This window comes from Anas platyrhynchos, chromosome 29 (assembly GCF_047663525.1).
Source record: "Anas platyrhynchos isolate ZD024472 breed Pekin duck chromosome 29, IASCAAS_PekinDuck_T2T, whole genome shotgun sequence".
Lineage (NCBI taxonomy): Eukaryota > Metazoa > Chordata > Aves > Anseriformes > Anatidae > Anas > Anas platyrhynchos.
This window is the reverse complement of record NC_092615.1, coordinates 1,600,313-1,622,712: the sequence shown is the minus strand read 5'-3', so window position 1 is coordinate 1,622,712 and position 22,400 is coordinate 1,600,313. Positions and strand designations below refer to the sequence as shown.

Sequence of the window (22,400 nt, the reverse complement as noted above, 5' to 3'; positions counted from 1 at the left end):
GAGGGCCCATTGGCCGTCACCTCCATCAATCACCACCCCGTCCCCACCCCCTTCCCCCCCCCTCACCTCCCCCATTCCCTTTGGCGCCAACCTCCCCTTACCCCCCCCTCCCCCCCCCTTTCCCCCCCCTCCCTCCAGGCACCGCGCGCCCCCTCAGGCTGCAGCCCCGCCCCCCTCCCTCCCTCCCCGGGTGCGCGCGCTCCGCGTCCCCGTTGCCCCCCCCCCTCCCCTCCCCTCACGGGGCGGGGCGGGGCGTCGGGGCCGCGCGCTGCGCGTCACCGCTTCAGGGCCAGGCCTTGGCGCGCGGCGGCGGCGGCAGCGGCCGCTCGGCTCCGTTTTGGGCTCCCGCTCGGCTCCTCCCCGCGTTTCCCCCCACCTCAAGGCTCCCCTCAGGGTTCCCCCTTCTCCGTCTCCGTCCCCTCGTCGGGTTCGGTTCGCCCCCGGGGCCTTCCGTTGGGCGGCGGGAGCGAGCGCGGCCTGGTGCGCGCGGCGGAGCCCGCCGCTGGCGTAGCGCCGGGGCCCGGGCTGCGTGAGGTGAGGCCGGGCTGAGGTGAGGTGAGAGAGGAGGGAGAAGGGGGGGAAGGGGGAAGAAGCGCCGCTTCTCCTCTTCCTCCTCTTCCTCCTCGCCGCCGCCATGAGCGTGGAGGCGTACGGCCCCAGCTCGCAGACCCTCACCTTCCTGGACACCGAGGAGGCCGAGCTGCTCGGCGCCGACACTCAAGGCTCCGAGTTCGAGTTTACCGACTTCACCCTCCCCAGTCAGACCCAGACACCGCCAGGGCCCGGTCAGGCAGGGCCGGGACAAGGCCAAGGCCCCCCCGGAGCGGCCCAAGGCCCGCCAGGCCCCATCGAGGCGCAGGTGAGTACCGAGGGGGGGGGACACACAACGGGGGGGGGGCGGCTCCGGTACCGGGGAGGAGATGGGGGGGGGGGGGGGTCCGGAAGGGGCGGGCGGGGCCGCCGAGGGGAAGCCCTGGGCGGCCCCCGGGGCTCGGAGCTCGGCCCCCGGCCGGGGAAGAAGAAGGGGAAGCGGCCCCTGGAGGCCGGGCCTGGCACCGAGCGCCGCTCTCCGGGGCGGAGGAGGGAGCTCCGGGCCTCCTGACAGCCGGGCGGCGCCCGCCGGTGCGGTGCCGAAGGCTCCTGGTTGGGAGGGGAGGGGAGGGGGGGGGGTTGGCGATTTCGGTTTCTTTTCCTCTTTAAAATCCCATCCGAGGCAGCGTTCTGTTGCTGGAAGTTGGATGCTGCGAGGACTCAGCGCTGCTCCGTTTAAAAATCGCCTTTCTTCTCGACTCCAGCCACCGTGCGCTTTTAATTAATTAATTAATTATTACTATTTTTTTTTCCCCTTCCTACGTTGCCACCTTTGCTGCGGTATAGTTGCTAGGCTGGTTTGTTTTGGGTTTGTATGGGAGTGACAGCTGATACGGCCTCACACTCGTGCTCAGAGGTCCGGTTCCTCGTCGCTTAAAAGTGGTTTTTTTTCACGTAGTCTTCTGGTGGCTGTGTTTATGGTTTACCAATTTAGAAACGAAAGAAAAAAGGCAGCTAGGGCCATACACGCACAAGCCAAGAAGTGTTGTAAATAAAAATACTGCTCCTTGCTGTCCTACAACTTGACTCCATGAAGAAAAAAAAAGAGTTCAAAAAATAAAGTCAAACTGATCTGCCTTTAAAAATTATAGAATACATTGTGAAGTTTACATCTTACACCTATCTAAATATAGTCCTGGTATTAACAATTAAATGTTTGTAAATTATCCATGTTCCAGGGCGTGAGTTTAGAAGAGTTGAAGTGCTGTAGGTAAAAGTTGTTAATCCTGAACCAAAAATACTCAGAGTGGATTTAATTTTTTTTTCCTTTTCCTTGCAAAAACTGATGTACTGGGGTTTGTAAATGACACGGATATGAGCAAACGTGAAGCAGGTCAGCGTGCCCAAGCAGTGAAAACCTACAGGTGTGCAGGGCAAGGCTGAAGGTGGAATTATCCTTGCCTAGCCTTATCCCAGGACACGCTGAATGACTTTGTTAACACTTGCAAATGCTCAGCGTTCAGCCTGGACGCAGCTACGGTGGTGTGAGCTGCTCTAGGTTAGTGTTTATAAAGTGGAGTTAGAGATGAGACCCCGGGGGCTGTTTGTTTTATTTTGTGTTTACTTCTAGTACTAGAATCTGGGTTTGGCAAAGCAAGCCTTTTTAACCCCCTTTTGAGCGTTGAAATATCAAAATTATTAAATAGGAAAATGTGTTTGTGTGTAGTTATTGTTTGTGTACGGTTAATTGATTTAAAAAAATAGTTTAAATAAATCTTTGTGTTTTTAAAGCCTTAATGGCTGTGATCATTCCAGAACTCTCAGTAGAGTATATCTGGCCAGAAGAGGAAGAAAAACTACTCCAAAATAAGCTTTGCAAGCTAAAAGACTAGACCAGTGGATTAATTTGTCTTTTTTTGTCTAAACATGTTTGAAAAGCCTTTGAAGTAAAAGAAGAAAAAAAATCTGGAGAGCACATTCAGGTGCTAGTATGTCTGTAACTGTCTGTCCTGGCAGGCAGGAAGAAAGTTCTTTGTTTTTTTTTTTTTGTGCTTTTAGGTTTGTGTGAACTCTTGGGGTTGTCTTGTTGGTCCTTTTCCCCTCTGGACACCTGGGGGGACGCCTGTTTCAGCAGACCCCTCGGAAGCGTGCTGAGCGTGGTGTGTTCCCGCACCAAAGTTCAGCAAACCCCAGCTCCCGTGCTCTGTTCAGACTTGTGCCTTTCAATGGTCTCATCAGCGATAAGATCAGAAACGGAGCACGTTTAAAGATCTGGGGGGGGCTGGCTTTGCTGCCTTGAACAATAATGTAAGCTTATTATGTTTTTTTGGCAGGGCACCTACAAAATACGTTACTTCTAAGGCCCCGAAACTTAAACTAAGCACGCATTGGTGCTTCGTTTAAATTTGTCACTGCAATTACAAAAAAAAAAAAAAGCTTGTATAAATATTTTTATCTCATGTTGATAAAAACTAGAGGTATAGCATTTTACTCTTTCACTTTGGCACCTTTTTAGTGTCCTCATACTTGAAAAGATCAGTTGGGCAAGACAAAGCACAGAACTTCAGAAAATGTGGTTGATTTAGCCATGCAACAGGAGCTTCCTATCCCAGTGTCCATTTGGTAGCTTTAGAGGATGTTACTGCAGGCAGTGAGAGGTTAGCAAAGAAGCAAGTGACTGTTTTCTCCTCAGAAAACTAAACTTCCCTTGTTAACGAGTAATTAAAACAAACCACAAGCTGCCTTGTCTACTCATTTCAAGATAAATTCTGATTTCTGCCTTATTTCTTTGCTCTCCCAGCAAGGACTCGGGTAAGGTGCTAGGAAGCTGCCACGTGCTCACGCGTTGTTGATGGGAGCAGCACCTGGCGTTCATGTGTGCAGAGCTGAGCCAGTGGCTGACGGAGGCGGGGGCAGGATTTAGTTGTCAGTTCCACCAAAGCCTTTTTATCTCCGTGGAACAACTTCCTCCTTGTTGCTCGGGTCCCCACCAGGACACGCAGCATATCCTTCGCCATCCCGAGGGTGAATGGTGTCAGTAATGCGCACTTCCTTATTTTGAAAGAGATCAAATAAGTATAATAGGTGCTAATAAGGCGCAGTAAATATTCTCTAGCTTTAATGTAGCTACAAACAATCGTCAGTTGGCTATCTATGCAAATCCCAAAGTGTGTTTTTTCTAAAGCACGAGAAAAAAAACTGCCTTGAACTGGGACAGCGTGCCTAGGTGTCCTGCGGTTACTGCGTAGCGCTGGAGTGCGTTGTCACGACTGATCGGGCTCTTGTAACAGGAGTCCAGAACGCCTGCATAACTCTCATTGTTCTCGCTACAGCCTGACTTACCCTGCTTTAAAGTAGGGTTGTGCTGCGTGGCTCCAGCTGTGTTCACCTGTTGGCCCTGGGCTGCTGTATGGTAGCCACAGGCACCGCGAGGAGCAGCAGCGATGCTCCTGAAATGCTGCTGCCACCTCTCCGGGGGCTCAGGGACGTGGGCAGTAGAAGTTGCTGCATAAATTGTGGCACCCGAGTTCCTGTTCTGCAGCTCGGTTCCCTGGACCTTCACTGTTGCCTCCTGACCGGTATGTTAGAGGCCAAAAGGAGCCTTTCAGAGGCTGAAAAGGAGCCAAGGAGGGCCGAGCAACTTGGCGGTCGTTTGAGAGCGCTGAAGTTTGCAGCTCGCTGGATGTAGCTGTTAAAGGTGCTGTGCCAGAAGTTTCAGTCAACGCGTTTAAAATAGAGAAGCCCCCCCCCCCCGCCCTTATACAACAGCCGACGGTGCCAGATTTTTAATAATATGCACATAGGCTAACGTGGCAGCGGGTTTTAGAACAATAGTTGAGTCACTTCCTCGTCGTGTGCCTGCCAAGGCCTCATCCTGGGCTGCTGGATGCTCCGGAGGGTACAAGCAGTCACCTGTGTGGAAGGACAGGTGGCTTCTAGGTGCTGTAGTTGCTCGTGTTTCTGCCTTCAGAAAGAAAGCTGTACAATTATGTTGCCTGCTCAGCGATCCAAGATTTAAAAGAGCTTCTGAAAAACTGATTGTTTGTCAACGAATGTGTGTAACGCTGTGTTAGGGCTCTTCAGAAGAGACTGGCAGAAGGTGCACCTGGGAGTGCCTGGTGTTTGTGCTTCCAATTAATTCAGGTGAACTCGTGGCTTTGGAATACCACCTGTGCCTTGACCAGTTAATAAGCTATGGTCATATTTTGTATAGTGACACCATTTAAACTGGATATTTATCTTGAAACAGCTGTGAAGGTGTTCAGGTTCATCATACTAATGAGCTGTTGTATGCTACTGCAGTTTTTTATTCCTTACTCCCCCTGCTTCTTTTGCACGTGCTACTGAGTGTACGTCCTGGCTGATTCGTTAGATTTCCCCAAGCCAATTCTTGGAGGTAATATCAATAAAACATTGTACTGTTTAGGCAGTGTAAACACACCTTGCTTCTTTTTAAGATAACAACATAAAGATTGTGGTGCTGAGTCCAGTCCATTACTGCTGAGGGTGAATGCGAAGCACTGCACACTTAATTTTAAAATTAACTCTAGCAATTGTTTGTTAAATTTTAATTTAGAGTACTGAAACTAGTTTGTGTGGAACCTGGATGAGACTTCCAGCGAAGCAGGCTTGTTCTGGCTTGCTAGCTTAAATGCTAAGGCAACTACTTTAAAAATATTTTAATGAAGATTAGAGCACTTCTCATTTGGACAGCTTTCTTATCTCCTATCAGATATTCATAACTGTGCTCTGACAACTTGCACCAGAAGTCGAAGTGCTAAAGATTTACTAAAATACTGTATTGATAAAGAAGTGCCATGAGTGACACCAGTTGACACTATACGAAATAACTTATTTAAATATTTGTCAAAAACAGCTGGATTTTTATGTATCCGACAGTTTTGGTCTGGTGGGGAAACTCCCTCAGCATTCATTCAAAATGTTTAGTTAATACTGTGCTGATTGTTGTAGTTGCTGGGGTCACTTTTCCATCTTTTTTCCACTCAAAGTTAACATGGATTAAAAGGTGCACTCATCTCTTCTCAGGTTTTAATGAGATCTTGCTCTACAAGTCAAGAATCAAGTGACTGAGTCAACAGAGCTTTTTGGGATGAGGGCTTTGGCCATCTTGGGGGTTCCTGACAGCAACACGTTAAGTTCCCTGTGGCTGTTGGTCTGCTGAGACAGCAGAGGAATTAAATGAGAACACCTGCGAGTCCCAAGGGGCCATGGCTGCTTTAGTCATGCTAAAATCTGTTTTGTGACGTTCACACTTTTTGATTGCTCCTTCCTGGTGGTAACAGCACTGTACTCGGTATTGCCAGAAAGGTGTTTATTTTTAACATGGTGTGTAAAATGTGCTGACACAGCACCAAATGCTTCAGAACTTCATGGTTCTGGCAGTTAGTCCATCAGCAGTGGAAAGAGCACACCTGTTCTGGTGTGCTGTATTAGCACACGATCTCTCAAGTGTGGTTTTAGGAAAACTTGGGCTGCATTCATAGTTTTAATGGAATTTTGTGGGTTTCTTGGTTAACTTATGTAGAGAGACATTTTTTAAAGGACGTTTTTTGGTGGCTGAAATAAGTTCCAAGTAATACAATAGTGATTTTCATACCTGAAGTGTTGTTATGCGGGTATGTTTGATTCAGTATGTAATGTATGAAATTCTGCGTTGTGTAGGACTGTAGGGAAAAATGTAATCTGAAGAAAAACTCTTTCCTTGAATTACTAACTTTTCCTACTCATCAGTTGTTGTTTAAATAAACCTGTAAAGTAGGAGCTAACGAAGGAAGTATTGATTATATAAAGTCATATGTATTTCTAGCTCGTACTAGCTTTTTTCTTTCCTTCGGAATTTCTCCTAAATTAGAAACAAGTCTTTTCTTAGAGGAGTAGGAATTGCCATTCTTGGTTTTGTTCTGGAGTATGTTTTGATTATGTAACTTAAACACTGACCTTGTCTTTCAGGTTAATGGACCTGATGGCATTCTGCAGAATGGAGCAGTAGATGATAACGTAGCTAAAACCAGCCAGCTTCTGGCAGAGCTGAACTTTGAAGAAGATGAAGAAGATACCTATTACACAAAGGATCTTCCTGTGCATGCTTGCAGGTAAGAGCTGATCTTTGCCCCAGACTTACTATTTCCAGAGGGCAGGAGCACGTGGAGTGAAAGGTGTATGCTTAGAGGATTTGGGGACTTTGAGAGCAATTCCCTTGGAGACAGGTAGGTACTGGTAGGAAAATAGTGCCCTCTGGTGAGCTCGTGTGCTCTGACAGCTGCCACTTCCAGTAGGTCTTTGACCTCTCTCAGGGAATATAAAGCAAAGCAGTCTAGGAATGATAATGATGGGAAGAGTTAAAATGCTTGTGGCTCAGAACAGAAATTTAACTCATGTTTGGTACTTCTACCAACTCTTGTGTTTCCTGACTTTCATTTCTCCTTACTTTGCATGCTACTAGATAGATTAAATCTTGTATTTATATTTTCTTATAAGCAATTTCCCAATCACTTCCTCTCCTCGTTTTAATTCCAGTTACTGTGGTATCCATGACCCTGCCTGTGTGGTTTACTGTAACACCAGCAAGAAGTGGTTCTGCAATGGGCGTGGAAATACATCTGGCAGGTAAGTGACTGAATGATGGAAATGATATTGACAATCTTTCTTTAAAGTGTTTGTTTTGAAGTGGCATAATGGGTGTGACTTTTGTTTTTGTGATAATTGAAGTCTGTGACTTGAATGTGAATCTCCAACCTCCTCTAGCTTTTCTTCTGAGCATACAGCTAGATCTCAGCAAAACTTGAATTACTTCTGTGGCATGAGCTTGTTGCTTCTTCCCCCCCACCCTGTGTTCTTGCAAAGCAGTATAATTGATGTTTTTGACCTGTGGAGCTTCAGGAAGCTGCTTCCAATCATTAATAACATAAAAAAACAAGAAAACTTTACACATTATCTATTCTTTCACGTTCACTTTAAAGTATTCATGCATTGAGAAACCATTGACATTGCTAATGTTCATCTTTGCCAGGATCAAAAGAGCAAGGTCTTACTAATGTATGCCAAAACATGAATAGATTTTGTTTATCTTTTAATAATGATGGAGTTGCTACGTTACGTAGAGTTAGGGCTAAATCTGGCTTTCCTATTAACTGCATATAAATGTATGTCTTCTCTGGTTGCAGCCACATTGTTAATCATCTTGTGAGAGCGAAGTGCAAAGAGGTGACTCTCCATAAAGATGGACCTCTAGGAGAGACTGTCTTGGAATGTTATAACTGCGGATGTCGTAATGTGTTTCTCCTTGGCTTTATTCCAGCTAAGGCAGACTCTGTGGTTGTTTTGCTGTGCAGGTGAGAGAATGCCTTTATTGGCGTGTTTACATCAAGTCAATTGCATAATGTTATTTCTAAATGGCAATGCTTGCCTTTCACTTTCTACCTAAATATGTTTTATACTCTATTTTGCCATCACTTTTTCTTTACTGCATTATTTATTTGTATACATTTCATTAATTCTAGACACTCATCTAAAGAAACTTCTTTTTCTTTGTGCTGGGCAAATATATTCATTCTATAGAAAAGTTCTTCCATTAAGGGCTGTCTCACTTGCAAGAATTCAGGTGTTTTTCCCCTGTGTTAAGCTGTAGTTTTCAGCTCTGGAGAAGTAACAGATCAGGAAATGACTCTGGAGCCCTAGTGGAGTAATGATGGAATTGCAGAACAAATTTTTCTGTCAGGTCATAGAATAATTTGAAGATGAGAGTAAATTGGAAGTTGTTCTTTGACAGGACATATCAGAGAGCATGGCCTTCTCTGTATGGATTTTTATTAACTGCTGTCACTTGCCATGCATTTGACAGTAGGAGGTGTGTTCTTACAGAACAGGTTCTCCCATTTGTTTAAATAACAGATGGAAGTAATCCCAGGTGTTTTCTGATAAGTATGTCCATAATATTAATGGACTTTCCAAGTGTGTCATATTAATTATTTTAGATGCTGAAATTTTCAGTTCTAGAAATGCATAAGAAATTCTACTTACGTTACCTTGTGTCCCTAATGTTGAAATAGCAAATACAGGGACTAATGAAATAGATCATCAGGCTAATGTTGGTTTTCTCGTAACTGAGACACCAGAGTTGCTGTAGGAACAAGACAAACATGTTCTTATCCTTCATGTGGTAGATTTTCTTACACTTGTCTAACTTAATAATTTTTTTCAATGTTTTGGTTGTGCAGGCAGCCATGTGCGAGTCAGAGCAGTTTAAAGGATATTAATTGGGACAGTTCACAGTGGCAGCCTCTTATCCAAGATCGCTGTTTCCTTTCGTGGCTGGTGAAGATTCCATCTGAGCAGGAACAGTTGAGAGCACGTCAGATTACAGCTCAGCAGATTAACAAACTGGAAGAACTTTGGAAGGTACGTGCTGCTTTTCAAATACCAATTATGTTTCACCAAGTCCTAGTTTTGTGCCTTACAAAGTAGGGATAAGACTCTTTCAGCAACGGTATGAGGCAGGGAATGTACACAAGGTTCAAACCTTTTCAGTTTTCACAAGCAGCACAACTGGAAATTGATCAGAGGATTTAGGAGATTAAAGGAGGAAAGTTTCATTCCAAGGTTCTCTTGTTATGTCAAGTTCAACTGTCAGGCAACATGGAAAAGCGACTTTCATTTCACCATATCAAGTCTTTCACTTGTTTCAGCTTTAATGACTAGCTAAGACTAGTTAGTTGACAACTGGTAGACAGTTACTGTTTTTGTTTGTTTTTTTTTTCCAAAGCTTTTTCTGTATATCTGTTAATGCAGATCAAACTTGACTGGATGTAGGTGAGCATGGAATGTCTTGGTAGTTTTAACAGGTTGTTATGCCTTTATAACTTTCTGTAGCAGTAAAATGCAGGACTATAGCTCTTTGTGAGTGAGATTTGTTTCAAAGTTTTAAGCACAAGCATTTGTATGTTCAATTCTAGGAAAATCCATCTGCAACTCTTGAGGACTTAGAAAAGCCTGGTGTTGATGAAGAGCCACAGCATGTCCTACTCAGATATGAAGATGCTTATCAATACCAGAATATATTTGGTCCTCTAGTCAAGCTTGAGGCTGACTATGACAAGAAGCTCAAAGAGTCGCAGGTAAAGTGCTTGAAATACACCTGTTTGTGGGCAAATTCTGACTAGATCTCTGGTATCAAATATCTAGTCACTATTAATAGAAAAAAAAAACTTGAGTGAAATAAGTGTCTTTGTCAGGGAAGGGAAAGGAGAAAACTCAGAGGTTTTAAAGACGTTTGAAACACTTAAACTTCATCTCTTCTGCATTCAAAGTTTGTCTTCTGCAGAATCATATTTTTCTATCTTAGAACTGATACTTGGCACCTTCTGTTATGTTATCATAACATGCAGTTACCTTTCTGTCAGTCAGTTTCCAGTCAAACTTGTTTTATACTGGGGACATGTAAGCACTTCATGAGGGGCTTTTGTTTTAAAAAGAGTAACACAAGTGGTGATTGATTTATTATTAACTACATAAGTCTTTTATCAAACAATTAACTTCTCCAGAAGGTGTTATCTGAGTCTGTAAGAGTAAATATGTATACTTGGTTCTGTGACATTAGAACATCACGTTTTGTATTTCTCTATTATTTTTAAGTATTGGGACAGTGAGGATTGCAGTAGCTGGTGAACAACTCTTTAAAACATAATAACTTGCCTTTTCTTTACTGTTAGACCCAAGATAACATCACAGTCAGATGGGACCTGGGCTTGAACAAGAAAAGAATTGCTTATTTCACTTTGCCAAAGACTGATTCAGGTAATGACATCTTGACTGTGTGTTTTGCGTGTTTTTATGCTGGGTAAATAACATCAGTGTTTAAAGAGCTGTGATATGTGGCCTGGCATTTAAGATACTCCTATAGGGTTTCTGCGTTGGAGGTGGTTGTTCATTGGTGAATATTCTGAGAACATTTTTTTTTCCTTCCTTTGTAGATATGCGTCTAATGCAAGGAGATGAGATCTGCTTGAGGTATAAAGGAGACCTGGCCCCTTTGTGGAAAGGAATTGGTCATGTTATCAAAGTTCCTGATAGTATCCTTTACTTAACGTGCCTTTAGGGAGGCTTAATGGAAGGCTCAAGTCTCTCCAAGAAACCACTAAATTACATAAAAAAGTAATTTTGAAACTATTGCAATTTCGGTAGTGGGCATCTGATTTAAAAAAAAAATATATCAAAATCGGGAAAAATAAAGTTCAAATTTTTGCTATAGATTACTACTTAACGAGGTTCTACAGATTATGGTGATGAGATAGCCATTGAGCTGAGGAGCAGCGTTGGAGCCCCTGTGGAAGTTACTCATAACTTCCAAGTGGATTTTGTATGGAAGTCTACTTCATTTGACAGGTATTGAGAAAGCGCTTAAACTTGGCAGATAATGGAAACAGTAGGTGTATATTGTCAGTGTTTCTCATTTTGAACGTAAGGTTTGTTGCAAATACATCAAGAAAACTTTCAAACTAAGTAGGAAGAATTATCCTCACATAACATTTGGAATTTAAAAGAAAAACTGTTTTGCAGTTCAGCTTGTTAAACACTGTCGTGAAGTGCTCTCTGTTTTAATTGCTCTCCTAAACTTTGGATCATTTTAAGTAGCTGAAATCTCAAGGCAATTGCATCAGCTGTGGCATCAGTAGACTTGAGACATGTCTGTACTGCATTTTATAAGATACGAGTTTATTTTCCTGGAAGAGATGTACGAAGTACATCTTCTCTTCAGATTTTGCACCGAAGATCTCTGCTGCAAACTCTGTCAAAGGCTGGTTTCCCTGCAGATCTTTCTGGTTATATTTTGTACTACACATGTTAGGAGAAAAAAAAATCTGTGTTCTCGGAATCTAATTTTTGCCTCTTAATTCTGTTAGTAAATTCTTTGCATTGTCTTCTTTTTCCAGGGTATTTTAAATCTGCCATCAGGCTGAAATAACCTTTGTGCTGGACACTTGTAGATCGTTACGTATGAGGTCATACTGACTTTTTTTTCTGTCCTTCCCTCATTTCAGAATGCAGAGTGCTTTGAAAACATTTGCTGTGGATGAGACTTCAGTGTCAGGGTACATCTATCACAAACTGTTAGGCCATGAGGTAGAAGATGTAATTATTAAATGTCAGTTGCCAAAGCGCTTTACAGCACAAGGACTTCCTGATCTCAACCATTCTCAGGTAACATCATCTCCATTTTTTACTCCATGCAAAGAATATGACAAAGGATTTATGAATAAAGGTTGAATGATTTTATAGCTTCCTGTGCAAGGAATGCTAAATAGTCTTAAATTTCTATAGGTTTATGCTGTGAAGACTGTCCTGCAGCGTCCTCTGAGCCTTATTCAGGGTCCTCCTGGTACCGGAAAAACAGTGACATCAGCTACAATCGTCTATCATCTGGCTAGACAGGGCAATGGGTAAGAACTTCTCTCTAAATCTTTATGTATGAGGTTACGTCTTTAATGGTCTGAAGAATCAGATTGTATTTAAACATTAAGATCATTTTAAGATCACTGAACTGAAATGATTTTGTAGAACGGTATTGTTCTACAATAGAACAATTGTTCTATTGCTTATTTCAGAAAGTAATTCTTCAGTAGCTTATTTTTAGGGGACATGTATAGTAACAGTTCTGATTTGTGTTGCAAGTCTACCAGGCAAAAGTTTATAGCTCACAAACTTCTTTTTTTTTGTGTATTTTTTCAAGGCCTGTGTTAGTCTGTGCTCCGAGTAATATAGCTGTAGATCAGTTGACTGAGAAGATTCATCAAACTGGACTGAAGGTGGTTCGTCTGTGTGCTAAAAGTCGTGAGGCAATTGACTCTCCTGTGTCCTTCTTGGCATTGCATAACCAGATCAGAAACATGGATAGGTAAGGAATTGTTGGGGATAGAGAAGAAACACACACAAAAAAAAAACAACAAGGAAAACAAAACAAACAAATAACAAGTTCAAGTGTTGTGAGGGACACAGTTGTTTAACTGTAACAGTGACTGTGTTTTTCTGATGTGATAACCTTTGGTTCTGTACATGTGTGTCATTTTTAATTTTAAAATAATTGTTTGGTTTCTGTGGCAATATATAAAGGACTTCATTGTGAGCTGTTGTAGTACTGCAAGAAGTGGTACGTCAAAATCTAAAATGTTGCACTGTAATCCTAAGTTGTTTTTAATTAGCCCATAAAGCAAAATTCCTGTTTTTGCAGCATGCCAGAGCTTCAGAAACTGCAGCAGCTTAAAGATGAAACTGGAGAACTGTCATCTGCTGATGAGAAGCGCTACCGTGCACTAAAACGAACAGCAGAACGTGAATTACTTATGGTAAAGTTCCATCAGATCTAGTAGTTCATACTTCTGCCTTTTCCCACTGGAATTCTAGCTGCAATTTATTGGTGAAGACTAGAGTATAATTTAACTTGGGAGATTCCTGTTAAGTACAATTCCATGGGGAAGTATTATCTGTTGATATCCTACTTGATTAATTTAAGTTGTGTTTTTGTCTCAGAATGCAGATGTGATCTGTTGCACGTGTGTGGGAGCTGGTGATCCAAGGCTTGCAAAGATGCAGTTCCGCTCCATTCTGATTGATGAAAGCACCCAGGCTACTGAGCCAGAGTGCATGGTGCCAGTTGTCCTGGGAGCGAAACAGGTAGGAGCCCCTGGATTTCATTAAAGAAAATTGGTTTTATAAATAGGTGAACTTACAGTTTAGGCATGTAGGCTTACGAAATCCCTTCCTCTCAGGGAAGACTCTTGAATACTGTTGTCTGTAAGTGACTTTATATTGTGCTAGTTATATTAGTTACATCTATTTCTGTGGCAAAATCTTTGTCTGTTTCAACAAGACCAATATGTTCCAATCTGGAGACTGAACAAGATCTTACTCTAAAATGATCAGTAGTATGGCTGAATAGCTAGCTGACACTAAAGGTTTATAAGCCTTAAATTAAATATGAATTTTATTACAAGTCAAACTGATTAATTCCAAATATATTTTGGAGACGGTTGTTTCTGTCGCTTCTAGCTATTGGGTAGGTTTCAGAGAATATGAACTCAGATATCTACGTTTTTGCCACTGATGGCATTTTTCTTTTCCACAGCTTATCCTTGTAGGTGACCACTGCCAGCTTGGTCCTGTTGTGATGTGTAAAAAAGCTGCGAAGGCTGGCCTGTCTCAGTCTCTCTTTGAGAGGCTCGTGGTGCTGGGGATTCGCCCGATTCGCCTGCAAGTGCAGTACCGCATGCATCCTGCACTTAGTGCTTTTCCATCCAATATCTTCTACGAGGGTTCACTCCAGAATGGTGTTACTGCAGGTGAGTAAGAGTGGCACTCCTGCAGAGATTGTTTTCCCTTCAAGTCATTAAGGATCAAAGGAAAGACCATCTTTCATCTAGATGAGTTTTTAAACGCACTCCCTTAAAAAGGGAATTGCCACTGCACTTAAATTTTTGAGTCTTGAAGATGCTTTGATGTAAGAGTGTTTTTTTTCTAGTACAATAGTGCTAACTTTTTACTTCTTTGGTACTTTTCAGCTGACCGTGTGAAAAAAGGATTTGATTTCCAGTGGCCGCAGCCAGATAAGCCGATGTTTTTCTATGTTACACAAGGACAGGAAGAAATTGCCAGCTCAGGCACCTCTTACTTAAACAGGTAAAAGTCAACACTGACTTACTTAAGTAATACTTTGTCCTGGAGTATTTCAAGTGTAAGGGAGATTGTAAATGAGTTACAATTAGTGAAGTCAAAGGGAAGTAGAATATACGGTTCCAAACCAAATATATAAGCATTTCTCTATCTTATGGACTTTGCAGAGACTTTGTAATATTTTACATTAACCAGAACTTTTGGTACCTTGCCACATAAATGAAGGCAAAACGCCTAAATAAAGGCTTATGTTTTAGGTGAATTTACTTGTTTCCATGGAAGTGGCACCTGTATTTTAAACTAGCCAGCCCATAGATCTCAAACATATCCCGGCACACAACACAGTACTCCAGTGCTATTGATTGTTGTATTCTGCACTCCTCCTAAATTAATAAAATGCTGCTTCCTGTTAACTGTTATGATTAAAATTGCTTGTGTGTTTTTTAATAACTGCTGTCATCAAAGATAGTGCAGGTTGGCTGAGTAGCCTGCCTTTTAGAGCTGATTTGCCCTAGGCTCCCTTTATAGTAAATGAATAGAGAAAGGCGGCTCCAGTGGGAGCAGTTCAGATCTTAAGTGGGTTTGGATTGTTCTCCAGAGGTATACGTATTCCCTCACTGATAGTACGAGGAGCATGGGGCAATTGATGCCTAATGCAAGTGGGATGAATTTTGGCCAGGAAGTAAACTGACTGCATTTGCAACAGAAAATGTTGGTCCAGTCCCCTTTCAGTGCCTGAATTCCAATAACTCCAGAAGCTGATGCCTAACTTGTAGATTTTGGAAGGGAGTAAGGTAGCACAAGAGAAGGTTGGAGAGATGGGAATTTAATTTTTTTTAACCTTTTTTCTGTATGTTCCAACTCTTTTCAAACACTGAGCTTAAAATGCTTTGTTTCTTTGGGTTGTATGCATTTGTTCGTGTGCCTGGAAGGAAAACCAGACCAACTTGTAAAAAATATCTGCTGTGATATTTTTAATCTCAGTCAGTTTCACGAACAGCATGTGCAAGACTACTGAATGCAGCAAGCCAGATTGTGCACAAACAAATGGCATAATAGTTGGCTGACAGGGACATTGGCATTAAAAACATTCTATATTTAAACCTTTAAGATAAAGGAACCGAAGGATCTGTTTGTACGGCAGGCTGGAACATTTTAATGATCTCAAAGTGCACATGTACATTTAACTCTGCTGAAAAGTTATGTTTCAGAGTGGTGGCCTACCTGAGTTGTGCTGTTCCAGGAAGCCTGGTTGTGTAGTTATGAGAGATAAGTAGCCTTTCTAACAAAAGGCTAGCATAGCATACATGTTCAAGATTTCTAAACCCATTAATTAAAAATAGTTAGACCTAGTGCCTTAATTTTCCTTAGATAAATTAATCCTTTTTTTTTTTTGTAGGACTGAAGCTGCCAATGTAGAGAAGATAACTACAAAGCTATTGAAAGCTGGTGCCAAACCAGATCAGATTGGAATTATTACTCCTTATGAAGGTCAACGATCCTATCTGGTGCAGTACATGCAGTTCAGTGGTTCCTTGCATACAAAACTCTACCAGGTATGGAGTTGTTACACAAACAAGGGAACCTTTGGATGCAGAAAAGTCAGATATTATGAAATCCTCATTTTTAGCCTGATTTCTTAGGCATCAATCTATTCTTTAGTAATTTCTGAGCATTTTAGTTGATCTTAGTTAAATTAGACCAAGGGAAAGTAGTTTAGCAGGCAGCAAATGCTGGTAAGTATCAGAGGAGCAGTTTGCCAGATGAAGGAGGAAGCCCTGTTAAGTTCTGTTGAAAGGAAAGCTTCAACGAGTCCATCCCTTGAGGACTCGTTGAGGCACAAAAGGGAAAGGTCATTTCTGCTTGAGCTGTGGAAAAGCTTTAGTCAATTTGTGTCTTAGATAAAAGCATCTCAAACCAAGAGACATGCAGGAAACCAAGCTCCATAAATTCTGGTGGTCATACTATTTATTTGCTTAGGAATATGTCCTCCCATCAGTGCACCTCATCTACCAAACACTAAAACTTGTTGCTACAAACAAGACAGTTGTATGTTTAATACAGTCTGTTTTGCAATATTGAGAATTTGGGCAATGTTTTCACTGAAGGAAAACTCGGTGGAAATACTTCTGTTCCTGCCAGGAACTGTCCCTCTTATTCAGGTTTCTTAATAGCTGGGAGCAGCAGTGCTAATCTGGAGCTGTATTACTACAAGGTTTTGGAACAGGCAGATTCTGGCAACATACCTAGAAAAGGGATGCTTTCTGTAGTGCAAATGCCAGCTGGGGGGAAATATGAGAACTGTAAAGCTATAAAGCGTACAAACATAAAAAGTAATTTGCCCTAAACTTAAGACTGTCTGTTCTCTTTTAGGGAAACTATTTAGTGACCAATGGAATTACCAAATCATCAGCATGAGGAAAATAACATTTTTCCCCATACAATGGGAACTGTTAGTGTGCGGCCAACACATTTTGTAATACCTGTTGGTAGTACAACTGTTAGGCACTGTGCTTCTGTGATTTACGTGTTTTTCCCTGTTTCAGGAAGTAGAAATTGCGAGTGTGGATGCCTTCCAAGGAAGAGAGAAGGACTTTATTATCCTTTCTTGTGTGAGGGCCAACGAACACCAAGGAATAGGATTTCTGAATGACCCCAGGCGTCTTAATGTGGCTCTAACAAGAGCAAGGTAAAGTAACATTATAAAATACACAAAATTGGTCCAGACAGGCTAACAAAAGATCTGAGTTTCGTGGGTGGCAGGCCCGTTCTCCACCGCAACTGCTTAAAGGAAGCTGTGGATGATTCTCCCATTCTCTTAGAGCACTCTCAATTTAACAGGTTCCCATTTGGTATTGGTAGTCTGTAGAAACGAGCATGTTCTTCCCCTTCGTCTGCAGGACAGAAATCTTGCCTTCAACTGCTTCTTAGTCCTTCTCAGCAACCACTTTTACCATTTCGCTTTACTTAAAACGGATTTGATTGCTGAGAATAGTTTGTGTGAAGTCAACGCTGCCTTGGTTGGCTTCCTTGGTGTCTGCAGAGTTCTAGAGCAGTGTTACGTGGTTGGTTGAGCACTTTGACATGTTTGGCAAGCCTGCAGAAGGAACCCTGTGATTATTGAGAAATTGACTGCAGCAATCTCCTTTCAAGTGTTTTGTCATACCACAGAAGTCTTCTGCTGTAAACAAAATGGTTACATCAGGGTCTCCTACGCTACCATCATGGGCTTCTATAAGATGCCTTGATTTACTGCTGTTCCAACATGGTTATGGCATGGCTAATCTTAGGTTATGGCTAATCTTAGTTTTTGTGCTTGTCTGCTGTTCTGTAGATATGGAGTAATTATTGTTGGAAACCCAAAAGCGCTCTCCAAACAACCACTTTGGAATCACCTGCTGAATTATTACAAGGAGCAGAAAGTTCTAGTGGAGGGACCACTGAATAACCTCCGGGAAAGCCTTATGCAGTTCAGCAAGCCCCGAAAACTCGTCAATACTATCAACCCAGTAAGTTTACCTCTCCCGTCCCTCAGATATCTGCAGCGTGAAGCAATTAGAGATTGATTGATCAATTTTGGATGGAATGAACAGTCACCTGCATACTCTCACACACCCAAATCTTTCCATTTTTGTTGTGTTGTTAGTGGACTGTGGCCAAGTAAGGTGCAGTTTAAGTTGAACAGTTGTAGAAAAGGCCTTTTTGGTGTGTTTGTCTTTATTCTCTGCAAAATTTCATGTAGGGGTAACTTCTTAGGTGCGTGAAACATCAAATAAGCCTTGTGTTTAGAAATAGCAAGCTCATCAGGCAGGCATTCTTGAAAGTTTTTAGGTACAGTGCTGTGAAGCTGAGAATTATCTTAGTTATTTAATATAAGATAAGTAGTTGTTTTGGGGAAGGGGGAAAAGACGCTTGTCAGCCATCACAAAGACAGTGGTAGAAATAGATCAAGGGAAAACTTTTATCAGAACCTCAAAATAGACTTGAAATTCATTGAATATTTCAGTTTTAAATAGGCTGTCTGTAAAGTCATTTTTTTTTCTAGTTGTCACCATATGGTTGAAATAAAAGTTGGATGTTTTCCATGTATTAGAAATAGCTTTCCTCAGATAACATATACTCGATAAACACTGTGGAGTTTCTACTGAATTCTTACTCGAAATAACTTGCACAAGTTGCAGCGCGAAGCTGTCTGTGCAAAAGCTTTGTCTAACTGCTGTCATGCTTTCAGGGTGCCCGTTTCATGACTACTGCCATGTATGATGCACGTGAAGCTATTATTCCAGGATCTGTCTATGACCGAAGCAGTCAAGGTAAAGAAGCTGTCAAAATTAACACCCTTGCAGATTTTATAAATTAGTTCTTGACGTACGGTATCTTACTTCAAACATGGAAGTGTTGGAAGAGCCACTACCAACCCATTCAGGATGCTTGAAATCATTCTGGCTTTTCCTCCCCTCCCCAGGGCGCCCATCCAACATGTACTTCCAAACCCACGACCAGATCGGGATGATTAGTGCCGGCCCCAGCCACGTCACTGCTATGAACATTCCTATCCCTTTCAACCTCGTGATGCCACCGATGCCACCACCGGGATACTTTGGCCAGGCTAACGGACCAGCTGCAGGTATGGGGGCAAGGATGAAATGGTGCAGAAGCCACGTTTTAGGTGTGAAGTGGGAGGATGTTTTCTGTTACTCCTGTGAGAGTAGGTGATGTGATTTATTACTAAATCTCAGTTGTATTGATTTCTCTTCACTTACTACATTGAGTACGTATGAAGTGTTGCTTCTTGTGAGTCATCAAGACTTTATAGAACAGTTAATTCTCACACACTTGTGTCTGTGAAACTTCTCACTCTTGGTTGGAATAAATGCTTTTCCAGGACGTGGGGCGCCAAAAGGAAAGACTGGTCGTGGTGGGCGCCAGAAAAATCGTTTTGGGATTCCTGGAACTAGTCAGTCAAACCTTCCAAATAGTCAAGCGAGCCAAGATGTGGTGTCCCAGCCTTTCTCCCAGGGTCCACTGACTCAGGGGTATATCTCCATGAGTCAGCCATCACAGATGAGTCAGCCTGGGCTCTCCCAACCAGAATTATCACAGGTAAGCAGAATTTGATGCACAGTCTGCCCTTTCTCCTGGGTTTTATGTCAGTGGTGTGTGCGTATGTCCTTGTTTCCTAGAATTGAGGTAAGTGGGAGCTAAAACGTTTTCAATGAGTCAGTCATTGAAACCATTTCATACCCCTCCACTCGGTGGACTTCCTAAATACATTTGGGCAGAGGAATGAAGTGCTGCATGTATCAACTTCAGCGTGAGCCTTAATTTTGAACTGCTAGCTTGTTCAACAGCTCGCTACTGCAAAGCTCTTTGTAGTAATTCTGCAGCAAAATGGGGTCAACTTTAAAAGCAAACTGAAAACCAAAAATCTCAGACTTCCTTTAATGTTGGCTGCCAGATATCCTGCTGTGTAAGGGAGCACTTGAGCTTGATGATGAGTTAGAGGCTTAACAAACACTCTCATTTTCAGGACAGTTACCTTGGTGATGAGTTTAAATCTCAGATTGACGTGGCGCTGTCACAGGACTCTACTTACCAGGGTGAACGCGCATATCAACATGGCGGAGTGACGGGACTGTCACAGTATTAGAGTGTAAGGCACTCGAGGTTCACTCCTCTGCTTCTTACTCCCTGATTTATGCTGATGAAAGCAGTGTTTGTCTTGCGGCATCTGTCATGCAACTGTCGTTTTGCTTTCTTGCTTTCAGGTTGAGGAAGAAGAGCTAAGCTTGTGTGGAGCTTAGTTCATCAGCATTTTATTCTGGGTAATAAAAAAAATAAAATAAAATGGATACCTGTTTTCCACTGCTAAAACTGAAGCACCACTGTGTGAGAGCAACAGGAGAAAGAAACCAACCAACGGAGAGGAGAGAGAGAGAAAGGAGCGCGCGCGAGAGAGCCCACTGCTAGCTCACTGAGACAAGGAGACTGACCGGAGAGGAGAGAGAGCACCGAAGGACTGGCTGGCGCCTCACTGGGAAGGCAACTCACCCTGAAATGAGTGGTCAGCTGAGTCCCTGCTCCCCCAGTCAACCAAGCTCGAGAGAAGGGCCTTAAGCAGGTTTCACTTCATTCCATACTTCTCTTTGCGAGCAGGGCATTACTTTTCAGAGCAGATGGGGAGAGGAAAACCCTCATCTCAGAGTTGTTCTCATTTTAAAGGGGTACTATATTTTAGCAGTAACTGTTTACATTTTAGAAGCAGAGTATCTGAGAGAGTTCCTGACTAAGTGACAGCAAGCCAAGCAGAAATCCAGCGGAACATAGCTGATGCTCAACTCTGAGATGGAGGTTTTGTTGTCCAACACTGGCTCTGAAATCCTAGTGTCATCGTGTCGCCCACATTCTGAACGGGTCTTTCGTGACAAGGTGGTTTTAAAGAGATGCTTTCAAAGGAGCACTGAATTTTTAGAAGTTTGTCTCTGAATATCTTAGTGGTGGACCTGGGAGATCCTTGTTCTGAGAAGCTTACAAAAAGTTTAAAACTAAATTAGAGCACCAACCTTGAGAACTTTCAGTGTGATTTAAAGTTGCAGCAATCAGCCTCTTCTTCCTACATTGGATAGCAGTTAGAGTGGAAGGAGCCTGCGCGCTCGAGCAGGAGGAGGGTTTCAAAGTGTTTTCTGTATGCTTTAATTGGCTACTGTCTGGACTCTACTCTGTGAAAAACAAGCCTTTCTGTAAGATGAACTTTGCGCTTGAAAGGGGATGGGTTCCTGTGCCCTTCGGCCCTGGAGGAAAAGATGCTAACAGGCCTGCTTTACTCGCTCCCTCAGATGTGGGGAAGAAGTAGTGGAAACTGGGGATTATATTGGTTCTGAAGTAAAGACTACAATGTTACCGAAGCAGGTTGGAAAAATGGACAAAGCAGGCAGTTGTTGGAAGGTGGCCTCGGATGGATGGGTATAATTAGAGATAATGGGTTAGGCTTTTGTGTGGCTTCTTCGGTGATTAATGCAGATATAGCTGAAAGATTCAGGTGTTGAAAAACAAACCCGGAGCCTATTTTTCAGGTAGCGCACACGGCTGTGCCATCAGTGCTGGCTTGAGAAATAGCTGGAAGTCAAAACTGAAAACAGCACATAAGAGAAGCCATCCAATTTCTAAGTTGTACCCATGTCTTAAATAAGTCATATGGGAACACTGGGAGCATTTTATTTGTGTCTAAACCTTTTTAGAAACAGCGCAGAGAATTGAAATTCCTACAGACCCATTTTTATTGGATCCCTAAATTAGACTAACCTCTACCTCCTAATTGGCAAAGATCAGTAGAGTGTGATTCACTAACCTAGATGTTTTTAAAGTTTGAATTAAGTTAGCTTTATACTCAAAGGGCTCCAAGTGTTTCTAGTCTTTTTTTGGGGGAACTCAAAATACCTCTCATATGAATGTACTTAAATGATGTAAAACCCACTTTTTGTAACTGGGGGGGAAAGCCCTTTCATTACTGTCCTTTCTGTAGAGTGTTGACCCGCTTTCATAACCTGTATTTGCTGTAGTTTTTCAAGAGTGTCTCTCCCCCAGTACAGACCTGGTGTAGCATACCCACAAACCGTGAGTAGTGTGCACATAAAATGGAACAGGTGTTCAAAATTTTTGTTCGGTTCTGCAGCGAACGTAGTTCGGGAACTGCAAAATAAACTAAACTTTCCAGAAACGAAAACCATTCTTTTCTCATAAAAAGCCTCCAGCGTTTAGACTTCTAAAATGTGAAAGAATGGAGACACAGGCCACCTTCCTTCCTTGTAAGATGGACTGTTTTATTTATTAACATTGCCGAAGGGCTTTTTAATTTTTTTTCCTTCTGTAGGCTGCGTAGTTGCATAGACTTTTCAGATAGGTTTAAGCTGTAACCCTCTGTGCAATGCAATCCATTGAGTAATGTAACCCCCTCCTCTCCCCTCACCCCATTTATTTCACTGATGAGAATGCCTGCCTCTGCTTTGTGCTGTTTTTTTCCTTTGTAGCAGTTATTCTGAGTTTTATAAATCCAGACATCAGTGCTAGCACGGTGTTACTCTTTTTTGATTTTGTCTCAGTTTGTTTTAAACCTGTTTGTCATCAATAAAATATTAATAAACAGCTCTTGCATTCAAGGTGGCCCCTAACTTTCAATGATGAAACCA

At 42.5% G+C, this 22,400-nt stretch overlaps 1 protein-coding gene across 2 annotated transcripts; it reads left to right on the top strand.

Annotated features, from left to right (window-relative positions):
• The first annotated feature begins 227 nt into the window (after nt 1-227).
• Nucleotides 228-22,370, top strand: UPF1 (UPF1 RNA helicase and ATPase). Of its 2 annotated transcripts, none has more exons than XM_038169253.2 (24): nt 228-859; nt 6,502-6,644; nt 7,069-7,158; nt 7,716-7,883; nt 8,769-8,949; nt 9,504-9,665; nt 10,260-10,344; nt 10,521-10,619; nt 10,815-10,932; nt 11,589-11,748; nt 11,869-11,987; nt 12,278-12,442; nt 12,776-12,890; nt 13,075-13,218; nt 13,670-13,883; nt 14,103-14,220; nt 15,614-15,770; nt 16,761-16,903; nt 17,549-17,723; nt 18,446-18,527; nt 18,680-18,841; nt 19,100-19,317; nt 19,745-19,867; nt 19,983-22,370. In XM_038169253.2, exons 1-23 carry the CDS (start codon nt 635-637, stop codon nt 19,862-19,864), a joined length of 3,363 nt encoding a protein of 1,120 aa, XP_038025181.1. In that variant the 5' UTR covers nt 228-634; the 3' UTR covers nt 19,865-19,867; nt 19,983-22,370. The 2 variants fall into 2 exon arrangements, with proteins under 2 accessions (XP_038025181.1, XP_038025182.1); XM_038169254.2 differs by having other exon boundaries at nt 229-859; nt 10,824-10,932.
• Nucleotides 22,371-22,400: the final 30 nt, after the last annotated feature.

What these genes read in the sequence shown, in the direction of transcription:
- UPF1 (XM_038169253.2), top strand. Translation starts at nt 635, where the DNA reads ATGAGCGTGGAGGCGTACGGCCCCAGCTCGCAGACCCTCACCTTCCTG. An exon ending in CAGGCCCCATCGAGGCGCAG is followed by an intron (nt 860 to 6,501) that starts GTGAGTACCGAG and finishes CTTGTCTTTCAG; the next exon opens with GTTAATGGACCTGATGGCAT. An exon ending in TTTGCCAAAGACTGATTCAG is followed by an intron (nt 10,345 to 10,520) that starts GTAATGACATCT and finishes CTTCCTTTGTAG; the next exon opens with ATATGCGTCTAATGCAAGGA.